At 41.3% G+C, this 13,535-nt stretch overlaps 1 protein-coding gene across 1 annotated transcript in view; it reads right to left on the bottom strand.

The window, feature by feature from the left end:
• The window catches only part of LOC145351409 (uncharacterized), a 39,276-nt gene extending 29,439 nt beyond the window's left edge, over positions 1-9,837 (bottom strand). The window contains exons 1-2 of the mRNA XM_080201015.1: positions 9,768-9,837; positions 3,563-4,471 (exon numbers count right to left, since the gene is read on the bottom strand). Of these exons, the coding sequence (XP_080057141.1) occupies positions 3,563-4,471; positions 9,768-9,837 (979 nt within the window). The remainder of the gene's footprint in view (positions 1-3,562; positions 4,472-9,767) is intronic.
• Positions 9,838-13,535: the final 3,698 nt, after the last annotated feature.

Raw genomic sequence — 13,535 nt, 5'->3', positions numbered from 1 at the left:
AATACAAGATTCGACATTTTGATATGAAATGGTTTAATTTGCATTATGAAAAGAATGGATGCAAACAAACATATTCAAAATATACCCGTGTGAAGGACCATCTTAAGATACATTTTATATGATGTAAGCCGCTCAGGCCTGGACTGATGTCGACTGCTGGCTCCCCATTTGGCATTAGACCAAATTTTGCCAATTAGCCAGTGCTGAACTAAGTAAAATATATTTTCTTGGATACCATAGCAACAAGACAGTGATTTATGCCAAGGCGGACTTCTGCGTTTCAGAAAGAACCAATGAAATAACATTATTGAAGCTGGAAGGTATTAATTGATTCAATAAAAACTGTCGTGATTAAATTGGCATGTTGAATAATAAATGAAAGCATGCTGAGCTAATTAATGGAATGGACTATTGATAACAATAGAGTATAATTAACTTACATTTTCGTATGAACGCACAATCTTTTTAGAAAGCCTTATGCTGCTCCTGTGTTGACTGACAAAGCTGTGATTTCTCTTCGGCCAAAGGCATTGTTCTGTCTTTTCCATTTTACGTTCCATCTTTTTGTATATCAAATTTTATTTTTTCGACGTTTTAATAACTTAGCTTTTAAAAAAAAGTTGAATATACAATTTTGTACAGACTCATTTTACGTCTGAAAAGTTTGTATTTTGTAAAAAAGTAGTTAGTCCTTGTAAAGATATTCGGTAACGGAATCAAAATTCCCGACTATACTCTAATTGAAAAGCGTTATGTCGACTACCCATTGACTGAAACTGTGGCACTAATATTTGTGTTAAACTGATCATCCAATTCGTTTCGTCCAGAGTCTCTGATATACTCTCATCTAAGACCTCCGTGATCGAGGTCAGGAGCTCACGTCATGCACGGCAGTGTAAAATGATTTGTTGATCTAAAATATCCCAATGAGTGATGACTTTATTGAATCATTTCCTTCCTCCAGGCTGATGTCAAGGAAGCTATAATTTTGTAAGTATTGAAAGAAGAAACACATGCACATTTCTTTCTGCCCCAGCAGTGTAATCTAAACTACGTGCTGCCCGACTAGAATGATGATAGTGATCCCATTTTCCTCACATTTCGACTCATTAGCCTTCGCATTCAGAAAACCATTCTTCACTCTTCCCCTAACTCCATAGAGATGCCAGCGTTAAACATTCATTCCCCTCACAACTCCCATCAGTCTATGAAATTACTCTGCAGGCGACTCCTTCAGTCATACTTCTTTCCCCTTCACCCTAAGCCCACAAAACCTTCCCAGGTTAGCCTTGCCCTGCAGTCACCGAAGATGCAACCTCTGTCCCTTTATGTCCTCTTTCTTCACCGAACAAAGTCCAACAACGTTTTACAACTGAAGCACCGTTTCATTTCCACCTCCAGCAATTTTGCCGACAGTATTCACTGCTCCCAATGTATTCACCTCTATGCGATGGAGGCAAAAAACAGGCTGGGTGAAGATTTCATGGAATACTATCGCTAAGCATGCAACCGTGATCCTAATTTTTCTGCTGCTTATAAATTCAACTCAGCAGCCTACACTCATGCTCAGATGTCAATCCTTGGTCTATTGGAAAGTTTCAGTGAAACCTAGAACAAACTGAAGGAGTGGGATCCCATCTTCCAATAACTGCACTCAACATTGAGTTTCAACAACTTAATAAAGCGTATTTTCCCTCCATCATGGACAATTTTGAACATTTTTTTTGGCACAACGCTCCCTTCTTGACCATGTGTCAGGCTCCACTGCGCACTGTACACATTCTGTTGTCACACGTTTGTGCTACGATTTGCAAATTCCATAACCCTCACTGTTTCCATCAACACAACTTTAACCTTTGCCTTTCTTTTTTTTGCTATAACGTCTCTTCACTCTCACTAATCGTTGAACTTTTACGCTTCACCAGCTGCTCCACCGCTCTGCACGCTACAACGCAACACGTTTATCCCTCTTTTTCAGTGCTGCAGAAGTGTTCTATGGGAACCCAAACGTTAACTCTGCCTCATTCTCCACAGGTACTACGTGATCCAATGAACGTTTACAAAACTTTTTACATTAATTTTAGATTTTCAGCATCCACAGTATTTTCTTTTTCGTTCTGTTAATACGTTACAGGAGAATTTTCAAAGTGGAAAATAGACATCGCAGAATTTCCTTGCATTCATAAATTCATCTTACCTCAAAGATGAATGTCAAACCAAAGAAAAAAAAATGTAAAATATAAATATAAAAATGGTTTGCAAACATGAGATTTAACAAAGAATTTTAAAGGAAACTGTATAGGTAGACAGCGATCCAGGTGTAGCTCGGGCCTCTCTGAACGCGGCCGCAACAATGGTTAACGGGCCTGAGTCAGTGGCCAAGGGTATATAGCTGCACTGGAAAGAACAGCAAATTCCCGTGCATAACGCCGGACTGGAGTAGGCTGCAACATTTTGTGTAATAATCACAAAAGTTGTTGAAGATATTGAGGCGATGGGGTACCAAGCCACACATGGACTGACAAGAAAGCATGTTGGTACAGAGTGCAAAAAATATGGTTGCCTATGTAACGAAGAGGATAAGAAGGGGGATGTCAACGGGCTTGCATCCCAGATGCAAAATTGTAAACAACCATTTGCAAAGTAAGACAGTCACCAAAGAAAATACGGAATCCACGGCAATAGAAGTGAGTTAGCAGTGATTTTGAACGGATTTTCCAGTTAAATGTTGCAGCCGAGTACATTGCATATGATGCAGCATTCAACATCAAACAAATAGCTCGACAACCCAAAGACAGGTCGCGTTGCGAAAAGTGATGCAAATGTAAAACTGGGATCCAGCACTATATCGGTTCCATGAATTGTGTTGAAGTGGCTCCCGTGCAGCTAAAAAAAAGAGGGCTCCAAATATAGAATCATTCCACATTTGGATGTCATTCTGCCCATCAAGTATGTACTGTCTCTCGGAAAGAGGATCTTACCCAAGCTCATCCCCATGCACTATCAACGTAACCCCATGCATTTACCATGACTAATTCAACTAACCTGCAGATGAATACTCAGGTGCAGTTTAGCATGGTCAATGCACCTGCTATGCACATCTTTGTCACTGTCAGATGAGACCTGAAAACCCGAAGGAAATCCACGCAGACGCGAACAGACAGACAAGGACCCAAGGCTGGAATCGATTCCGGCGCACTGCTGCTATGAATCAACAAAGCTAACCAATATGCCGCCGTGATCCTTGGCTAAATCCGCAACTGCAGGGACCAGGCGAGATGATTCTGGCATAGATGCTCTCGCCATGTAATTATATGTAGGAATGCTCTGGCTATTCATATCTCGCTGAGCGAGAAATTGAAGGTGTCATTTCACGCGAGCGCAGTATTAATGACAGTTAAGATTGCAAGACTTTGCAAGATGTGAATGAAAAAAAATCTACCATTGTCACAAGGGTCATAGAATATATTTTATCGCAATAATAGACAAGTGACACTCGTGTTATATTTTGAGTGCAGAGTAATCTGTCATGTTAGAACCTCTTATTGAAGTTCTGTTTTACTTTGTTGTTCAAATATTTTTGAAATTACAATAAATGGATATTTAACCCCGTTCTTTAACTCCTCCCTGAATTTCCTCTGTGTTAGTGCATAAATGCAGGTGTTGGTGCATGAACTCAGAAGCTGCAACATGTATCCACATTGCTGAGCGATATATACTGGATTGGTAAAGCTTTTGTCTGTGTAATTGTAGTTTACACTTCTCCAGGTTAACAAGTGCACAATGTATGGAATCCACAATAGTATAAAATTGGCAGACAAAGCAAAAAGTAATATAATGGATTTCCTTCGGCTCTCCACTTCTGGGTCAATATAATTCTCTGATTTACTTTGTTCCCTGAGGCTCCTCCGCAGCTTAGTGGCATTTATAATATTCCTAGCAGTCAGAGCGTTGAAAACCAAAATCAGAGCAAATGGAAGCAATGGTGTTAGTACAATGTCAATCCGCTCATACACTATATAAAATGTTGAGGTATGATAGAGATCTTTCTCAATGCAAAACCATGGTACATTGTCAATAATGATTGAAGGGCTAAAGATAAGGTACCAGGGAATGCATCTCACGCAGCTGATAATGGTCACTGTTATGACGACCACAACCGCAGTTCTCTTGGTGCAATATCGTAGTTTCAGTGTCTGGCAAGAAATGGCTACAAACCGATCAAAGGTAAAAACCACTGTGAACCAAACGGAACAATTTGTTGCTGAAAGAAATAAAGCTGCTTTCAGCGCACACACTGGAGTAATAGATAAAAAATTGACAGGGAAATACATAGTATTAAGTCGATTCAATATAACATCGGTGATGACGAGTAGTAGATCTGTTGAAGTCATTGCCATTAGGTACTGAGTGATACATTTGGAGAGGCCACATTTCCCTCGTTTCAGGATCACAATTGCCACCGCGTTAACTGTAACAGATAGAATTAAACATCAACAATTTAGTAGACAAATTCACAGGTAAATATTTTATCATTTGAATAAGAGTCAATGTAAAAAATGCAAATGACATTCACTGCAGCAAATTGATTGCCTTTCTATAGAAGAATACGATGATTTGATTTGGTTTATTGTCACATGCATTGGGATGGAGTGAAAATTGTTTCTTGTGCATTTTACAGACAATATTAAGCACGGAGTGAAAAACAAAACGTTGGGGTGTGGAATATAGTTTTTCAGTTGCACGTGTGGTGAAGAGAAGATCAATTGAATTTATGATAGGGCTATTTAATCTCTAAAGAAAGTGTTCTTGAGTCGGTTGGTACGTGTTTTCAGATGTGTGTTTGTTATTTTCCCGAATGAAGAATGTGGAAGGCAGTATTCCCGCAATGTCCGAGGTCCTTGATTATGCTGACTGCTTTCCAGAGGAAGTAGAATGAGTAAACGAAGTCAGTGGATGGGAGGCTGGTTTGCCTGATCGACTGGGCTATGCTCGCAACCCTCTGTCGTTCCTTGCGGTCTTGATCAGAGCAGCAACCATATAAGCTGTTCTAACCATGTGACATCCGGGACTCTGCTTTCGATGGTGAATCTGTAAATATTGGGAAGTGGACAGGTCCGATTTCCTTTGCCTTGTGAGAAAGTAGAAATGTTGGTGGGCTTTCTTAACTAAAACATCGTCTTGCAGGGGCCAGAGCAGATTGTTGGTGATCTGGACACCAAGAAACGTGAAGTTCTGAACCATCTCCACTTCATCACTGTCGATGTAGGCAGATGCAGATCCCCCACTGAGCTTCTTGAAGCCAATGGCTATCTACTTCGTTTTACTGACGTAGAGATTTGTGTCTTTGCACCATTTGAGCAGAATCTCTATCTTTTTTCGTATCCTGCGTGACCTCATTGATTGAGATTCGACCACTACAGTGATATCATCAGAAAACTTCAAAAATGCAATTGAAATGGATTTTTGCCACACGGTCATATTAATTAAACAAAATAGCAAAGAGTACAAAACTTCAATGAATTGAACATAAGAAAAAAACACTATTAATCGTTGTTAATAGTGAATCGAAAAAAAGTCACAACGATCTGTAATGGCAAGGGTTATTTTGTTTGACTATGTTTTTGCTGAATATTTGGCAACGTCGTGGTCATACTTCTAAATCTCAAAGTGTGAAAAGAACAGCAGTTACCCTGACATGCGTCAAATGGAACCGGATCTAATCTTGAGAAATGATAGCTTGACATAAATAAGAATTCTGGTTCTGTATGTCCGCAGAAGGAGGAAACGGTCACTTTCACCAGAACCGGCAGTCTTAAGCAAATGATGTGCGTAAGTTCACTATATAGACAAGTGTAAATGGACAACCAGCAGAACCGGATGAATGGAGAAAAATAAGAAAGTGGGGAAACAATTGGCGCTCGGTTCGTTTGCTTGCGCTGACAGTTAATAAAATCTTGTCTGATCTAATCGTGGCCGAAAGTGGGCTTCGCCTTTTGACGCCCCCCCCACCACTCCCCTCACCAACGCCACCACCCCCCCCTCCACCACCCCAGCCCCGCCCCCACTGAGTCTCGACTCCAATATGAATCGAAAATCTTTTTCAATAGGCTTTTGTTACATTCAGTTATGCTCTTCGGCAAATAATTGAAACGTACAGATCCGCCCCGCCCCCTCCCCCCCCGCCCCCCACCCCACTGCATTAACCTATTAACCTTCCTCTTCAATTGTCAGTGGATTAAATTTAAAAGGGGCAAGATAATGTACGTTGGAATTAGATTGGTTTATGTTCGGCATTATTATTAAAGGACAGGGCATAGTTGATTATTTATGATGCGGAAGGTAATCTGGAATTTGGACTATGAGAGCGTATGATACTCTCATAGTTCATTTGTCAGCGAAACTAATTCCTGCTCTCAGCATGGAAACTGATGATCACTTGTAAAAGCAGTAAATTTTGAGCTTTTTAACTGCAAGGCTGCACAACATTATGCCACCCAGGCTATCAGAACGTGTTCGGAGAAACAATTGAGTTCGACTCTGATATACAGGGAATATTTTCAAAGTGTAAATATGGCACAGGCAGCGAATTATCTTAACTAGGCTGGAGGAATATGACAAAAGAAACAGAAGACACAAACTGAGAGAGAAAACTTGGAAAAGCAGGACACATGGATCTCAATGTGCAAGAATAACTGATTCCACTTGGAAAATACATTCTGAAAAATTATAAAATGTACTGTGCGTTTGTGAAGCAGACTGAGAATATACTTTGATGCACCTACCCATGTTTCTGAATGTGGGAGCTCTAGTTAAGAATGTGCTAAACAATGCACTTAAGCTTCATAAATGGAGACAGAAAAGAAACACAAGGATGTGTTAGGGACCCTTTCTAAATAATACTTAGACATGAGCTGGAGGACTCTTTGACATTCCGAAAATGGCTTAAGAATTGACTTTCAAGGAAAGGGTGAAGATGAGGGGCATTGGAGCTTCATCAGGACCAATGGACATAATTTTTGTTGCGTGCCTGGAAATGTTGGCGCTGCTTCATGATGGATGGAAAAGCTAAAGTGGGAATAACTCTTTAAAATCACAACATGCTTCGATATTTAATTTGGCTGGTTCGAGGGTCAGTAAACAAATGACGTTGTTGATTAGAACAGACAGACACTGAAGAACGACAAAAATCAAACGTGTCTGTTTCAATTTGTATAGCACTTTGTTATGGTATCAAACGTTTGCATGATTTGGGGAACGAAACAGTTTCTGCCGTAACTTTCTGAAAGTGAACTGAATCTCCATTTAAAAAAGCAAAACGTTCAGGTGACAGGAAAAACCAGGAGCATGGAACTATGTTTTAATGTCTATCCGACGATGTATTTCATTCTCTTCTTTATGATTTCATGGAATCAACAATTGCTATCATTGAAAAAGACAACGCACTCAGGTGTCCAATTTTGCATGATAGATTCACGAGTCTTCTTTTAAAAAATAGAAGGTAAGCTAGTTGGGTGACTTATAGAATCCCTACAATGCAGAAGGAAGCCATTCGGCCCATCGAATCTGCACCACCAACAGTCTCCCCCTCACACCACCACCCCCCTCCGCCTCCGCCACCGAACCCCACCTCCACCCCCGGCCCGCCGAGCCGTATTCTCATAACTCCAGAACTTCACCCCGCTAATCCCTCGAACCAGCACCCTAAGGGACAGCAAAGGGCAATTTAGTGTCACCAATTAACCTAACCGCACATCTCTGGACTATGTGTGGAAACCCACGCAGACAAAATGTGCAAATTTCAGACAGACAGTGACCCAAGCCGCGAATCGGACCCAGATCTCTGAAGCTGCAACACAGCCCTGTTCAACACTGTGCCAGCGTGCCGACTCTTAATTAGCATCGGAACTTGTCTAGTAATCGATTCTGTTAAGTACCCAGACAACAAACAGCAACAAAGCAGTCGGTTCATCTTATTTACTCTGATAATTAAATAACGACGGTAAAACGCATTAATTATCAGCTTGGCTGAGGTGCGCATGTCTCGACATCGATGAGGAAAAAGGATATTTTTTTCAAAATGCTTTATTCAGTTAAGGTATAACAATAACGGTAATTGTTCTTTGTGAACCCAGTTTATTTTCTAAATCCCACCTAGTAATACCAAGTCTTAATTAAAGCTGGTCAATTTTGGTAAAATAGAAACCTGAACATTTTTAGTTAAATAAACATTTTCACGACCACAAGACATGACGACATTTTTCACCACCAATGGAGCATTGCCACTGTTGTATGTTACGAAATGCATCAGCTGATTTGCACAGAACAAGCTCTTGCAAACATCAATATTAAAATGTCAATATAATATATACGCTTCTAATATTAATTGGGTGTAGGTTTCGGCCTCCGCATCCAGGCTAACGCTGTTTATTTCTATGAAATATTGGAATGAGATACGAAAGCAAATTGGCAAAGTAGAAGGGGCTGAATTTCTCGAACTCGAAATTTTGTGTAACCTGCCTCCACACTGCAATATTCCGCGGGTCCTTCCTTCTGTGACCGAAATCTGTAGTCAGATTTAAGTATATAAAGTTTTGACACAGGTAGTGTGACTAGCTGAGGTACAGTTGACTCATTGAATAGTGTAGCTTGCATCATGAAAAAGTTGACAAATGAACGAAATTCAAGTAATAATTCAGCGAGACTCTCAATCGTGTTGAAAATAAGACTTGTGATGTCAATTATCCGCTCTCCAGTGTTGAAATGTGGAGAACGTTTTCAAAGTGCATTGCAGTTGACTACAGGCTTACCTTTAGTTGACGTGTGGGTATTAGTTATTATCTTGAGTGTTTATATACTATAACCTGCTTTATAGAGCCCACTGAATCTTTCTGCCGTTTTACGCTATATGGGGAGCACGGTGGCACTATGGTTCACACTGCTGCCTCACAGCGCCAGGGATCCAGTATTAAATCCAGCCCCTGGTCACTGCCTGTGTTGACTTCACACGTTCTTTCCTTGTCTGCGTGGGTTTCCTCTGGGTGCTCCAGTTTCCTCCCGCAAACCAAAGAATGCGAATCAATTCGATTAGCCATGCTACATTGGATTAGCTGAGTAAATATGTGGGGTTACGAGAATAGGGCCTGGGTGGGATTGCCGTCGGAGAAGCGCCAATGGGCCGAATGTCCTCCTTCTGTACTTTAGGGATTATATGATTCTATGCTGCTATGTTTCTATATATACTTGAGCACCCTTATTTACTCAATTTGCTATAGACAAGCCTTTCCTCTATTTAAAAAAAATACATGTTTACTGTGGTGTTAAGTGGTGAGGAGAGAACCATCAAAAAATAGCGCAACATGGGTAGTTTCGTGTCAGTTGTCCCTTGCAAACAATACTTGCTATTTATTCGCATTCGCAACAACGGTCGTAAATATCTGCCCATATGACAGGGAAATTAAATCATCCACCGATATTTAGATACTTATTCTCGCATTTGCTCTTTAGGTGAAAGTGGATAAGAAACAATGAAGCGGAAGGTTCTCACAAAATTGACTCTGTTGAGCACTGAAGAAAATAAAAGCCTTGTAAATAATCCTCCTACAGCCAACAGTAACATTACTCCTGGTTTAAACGGTAGCACGGAATTACATCTTTATCACTCAGAGGAAAAAAAACAGAAATATGTTGAAGTACAAGGCAGGGAGCAAGCGTAAATAAGAAATCAACATTAGTTAACAACATTCAGACTGGATGCAAAGCCTTACCAATAATGCCAATGGCTGCGAGAACAGGGTAGTAGATGCTTTCTATCTGATATATCACTGAGTATTCCATTATCTCTGAGGTAAGGATAATGGTGGCTGCAACTGATTAAATATCATTGCGTGTTTGAATGAGCCAATAGTAAAATGAGAGAGATCGTCCCGTTGAGAGTATCTCACTGGTTACATCATTTTAAAGGATTTGTTACAGTGAATTAACAAACAGCCTAGGGAGAAAAAACGAAGTTAACGATCATGATGTTGTTTCACAATTGATTAAAGAAAGAAAATAAATGTGTTGGTAGCAACACAGCCATTGCGAGAGGTGTACCATTGAGTAAATAGAAAGAGGATTAAGAACCTACTCAATGAAACAACACTCTACATTGATATTTGAACATTTAGTAGTTCATTCATAGTTTGGGCTTTTGAAATAAATTGGAATCTTATAATTAACATCATTCTGACATTAGGATCTATCGTAGTTCCTTTACCATTTCAGGGCAACTCTCTTGAGATAATTTCACACGATATTCGGAGCATTAGGGCTTCAGTAGATGCAATAACTCAAGAAGAAACAAAAAATGTTGCCCCTTCACAGAGGAATTCTTCAGGGCTAGGACTCCTTCCCCACAGAACAGTCACCTGATGGAGTTTAGGAAGAACACGAATATTTCACCTTTTCGATTTTAACTGAGAATAGCAGCGATCACTCGTCATGCCTTTTTTGGGGAGGAGGTCCATGCACACCGTGCTAAACAACTTAACAGAAAAACTGTGACACGAACAGTAGGGAAACTAGTTCCTGCTTTCTGAAAATTGTTTTAACTCATTAAAGTTGGTGAAAGGTTTCAAAATTAGAGTCTGAGCAAGTCAATATCCAGGCTTCGCAAAATTAGTTTGGCCACAGTTTGCCCTGGGATAAGATTTAAGAGAATGATTGTAGCGCAACTGGTGACAGAGCTCCCACGTTCTCTCAGGCCGATGAACACTACTCTTCCATTTAGATCCGTTGTTTTCCCTTCAATCTGCTCTTTCACTTATTCAAATATTCCCCTCAACGTGGCATATCACCTTACCAGTCTTAAAGACAACCTGTAGTATATTCACCTATTCAAGGTACTTCTTCACCTATTCGTACCACCCAGCCACAATATTCCCTTCAGTCAATAGTAAATTAATAGTACAATATTAGTAATAGTGAATAGTGCAGTCCATACAATCTTGCCAAGTTACTCTCTTCAACCTGTCATGTCACTTAACGACAACATCACCATCAGGTTTCCATAGAAAACATATATTGTATCCATAGCCTGTCGTATCACCTATCCACAAAATTCTGTTCAGCACATCTCCCCGGCAACGAATTTCATTCCATTCAGCAGATATAACTAGCCAATACCGCCCAGCTAGTCATGTACATTCATTTACAATTTCAAACCATTTCATTCCGCTAATCGAGCCCATCTGCCCACTGTGTTCCATCTGTCCTTCTAAAAATATTACATCCATCGTGATAGTTTTGACTCATCTATTACAACTACCTGCGTGTTCTTTGAAGTTTAAATGGATCACGAAGTAACGTTACCTTGAATGCATTTGATCCCACTCCACAGTGTGGCTTTCGGCGGCGCACTGATATACACAGAAATGCCTTCGATGCATCTAGTCCGCTGTTCCAAAGAAATTCCGCCAGTCAATGTTTGCAGCTTGCTGCAACATTCCTTTAAGCCCTCCAAGCATGATGTTTACAACATTTTCTTAAAAAGGCAAAATTTGTGTTAACTTCCCCTTGAACACCTCCATCCATAATCATCACTGTAATTCATCGATCAAAGATGATCAATGTGTCATTTAGCCCATCTCATCTGTTTTAATGACTGAAGCCCGAAATGCCGAAGTATTGAATGTTTGTTCAGGGGCCGTGGGCAGCGCTGTTTACGTAAACATTTAAATTATCCATCCTTGAGAAGTTGGTGGTATTCTGCCTTTTTGAATCTATGCTGCCTGTGTGTTTCACAAAGACTCTTGGATCTACTAGGGAGGGAGTTATAGGCATTCTACCAGGAGACCGCGATGGAACGGTGGCATACCATCATGTTAGGATATTGTGTGGCTTGGAGGTGAACTTACAGTTTCTCCGATTAACCTGATGTTCTTCTTCGTTTCTTTGATAGCGTTCGGGGGTTTTGAAGATGTTTGCGAAGGAGGCTTGATGTAATGCACCCATGGTACACTAAACACACTGATGGTAATATGTACTGATGGTCAAGGGAGAGAAGGTATAAGACAGTGGGTGAGTTTTTAAGAACCAGCATCTTTGCCTTGGATTGTGTAGAGCTCCTTGAATGTTGTTGAAATTGCACTCACACAGGGAAGGTTATTGTTTGCTGGAGCAGAGGAGTGAAGGAGCAGAGAGAGATAAGAATTTACCTGTTAAAAACCTGTTTAAATAAGTTTAAAGCACTGTGTTCCTTGTAGAACTGTTTAAATCATTTAAAAGCATTTTTGTGGGCTTTTTGTATTTACCTCTTTAAGAATTCTGAGGGAGTGGTTAGAAGGGAGTTGTGGACCAGCAAGCTTTAATTATCAGGTGGTCACACGGTGAGGCCTCCCATTGTTTGCTGGAGCAGAGGAGTGAAGGAGCAGAGAGAGAGATAAGAATTTACCTGTTAAAAACCTGTTTAAATAAGTTTAAAGCACTTTGTTCCTTGTTGAACTGTTTAAATCATTTAAAAACATTTTCGTGGGCTTTTTGTATTTACCTCTTTAAGAATTCTGAGGGAGTGGTTAGAAGGGAGCTGTGGACCAGCAAGCTTTAAATCAGCGCCAGGTTTAAAAAGAGGCCTGGTATAGACAGCGGGCAGCGGAGTGAGGGGGAAGCAGAGTGAGCTGCTAGGGCTTAATATCAAAAGGGCTGGAGAGAAAAAGGGCCAGGTAAGTGCGTGTGGAAATTTTCAATACTGCTACAGTGAATAATGGAGGGGCATGTGATGTGTTGTTTCTGTATGATGTGGGAACTGGTGGACCCCAGGGTCCTTCCCAGTGACCATGTCTGCAGTAAGTGCAGGTTGCTGGAGGAGCTCCAGCTCAAGGTAGATGAGCTGGCCTCTGAGCGACAGACACTGAGGCTCATCAAGGGGAGGGAGGGTGACATTGTCAATGGGGTGCAAGTGACATCCACCCCCCCTAGACTGGCTAACTCTAAGGGTCAGGAACAAGAGGGGGCTGCTGTGAGGAGGAATGGGGTTGGGGAGAGGAGGAAGGGGGTGGGGAGCGGAGGCCTCAGCCTCTCAATCTGCATAACAGGTTTGAGGCTCTTGCTTCCAGTCTGGACGAGGACGAGGGAGGTGAGGGTGGTGAGCAAACTGCACACGGTACAGTGATGCAGCAGGACATAGGCAAAGAGAAGGTGAAAAGGAACGTAGTAGTGATTGGGGATAGTGGGGTGAAGGGTATTGACACTGTCCTTTGTCACAATGAAAAAGTGCACAGAAGGGTGTGTTGTCTGCCTGGTGCTCGGGTCCAGGATGTCGCATCTGGGCTGCTGAGGAACCTGGAGTGGGAGGGTGCAAATCCGGTCGTTGTGGTACATGTGGGTGCCAACGACGTAGGCAAAATGCGAACTGAGGATCTGGGGAGGGAGTATGAGAAGCTGGGAATGGAATTAAAGAGTAGAACCGACAAGGTGGTTACCTCTGGGCTACTGTCTGAACCGAGTGCAGACGGGCGTAGGGTTGATAGGATTAAGGGGGTGAATGGGTGGCTCAG

This window comes from Carcharhinus amblyrhynchos, chromosome 13 (genome assembly GCF_965287045.1).
Source record: "Carcharhinus amblyrhynchos chromosome 13, sCarAmb.v2.hapA, whole genome shotgun sequence".
Classification (NCBI taxonomy): Eukaryota; Metazoa; Chordata; class Chondrichthyes; order Carcharhiniformes; family Carcharhinidae; genus Carcharhinus; species Carcharhinus amblyrhynchos.
The sequence above is the reverse complement of the archived record's forward strand: the minus strand, read 5'-3'. Positions and strand labels throughout refer to the sequence as shown.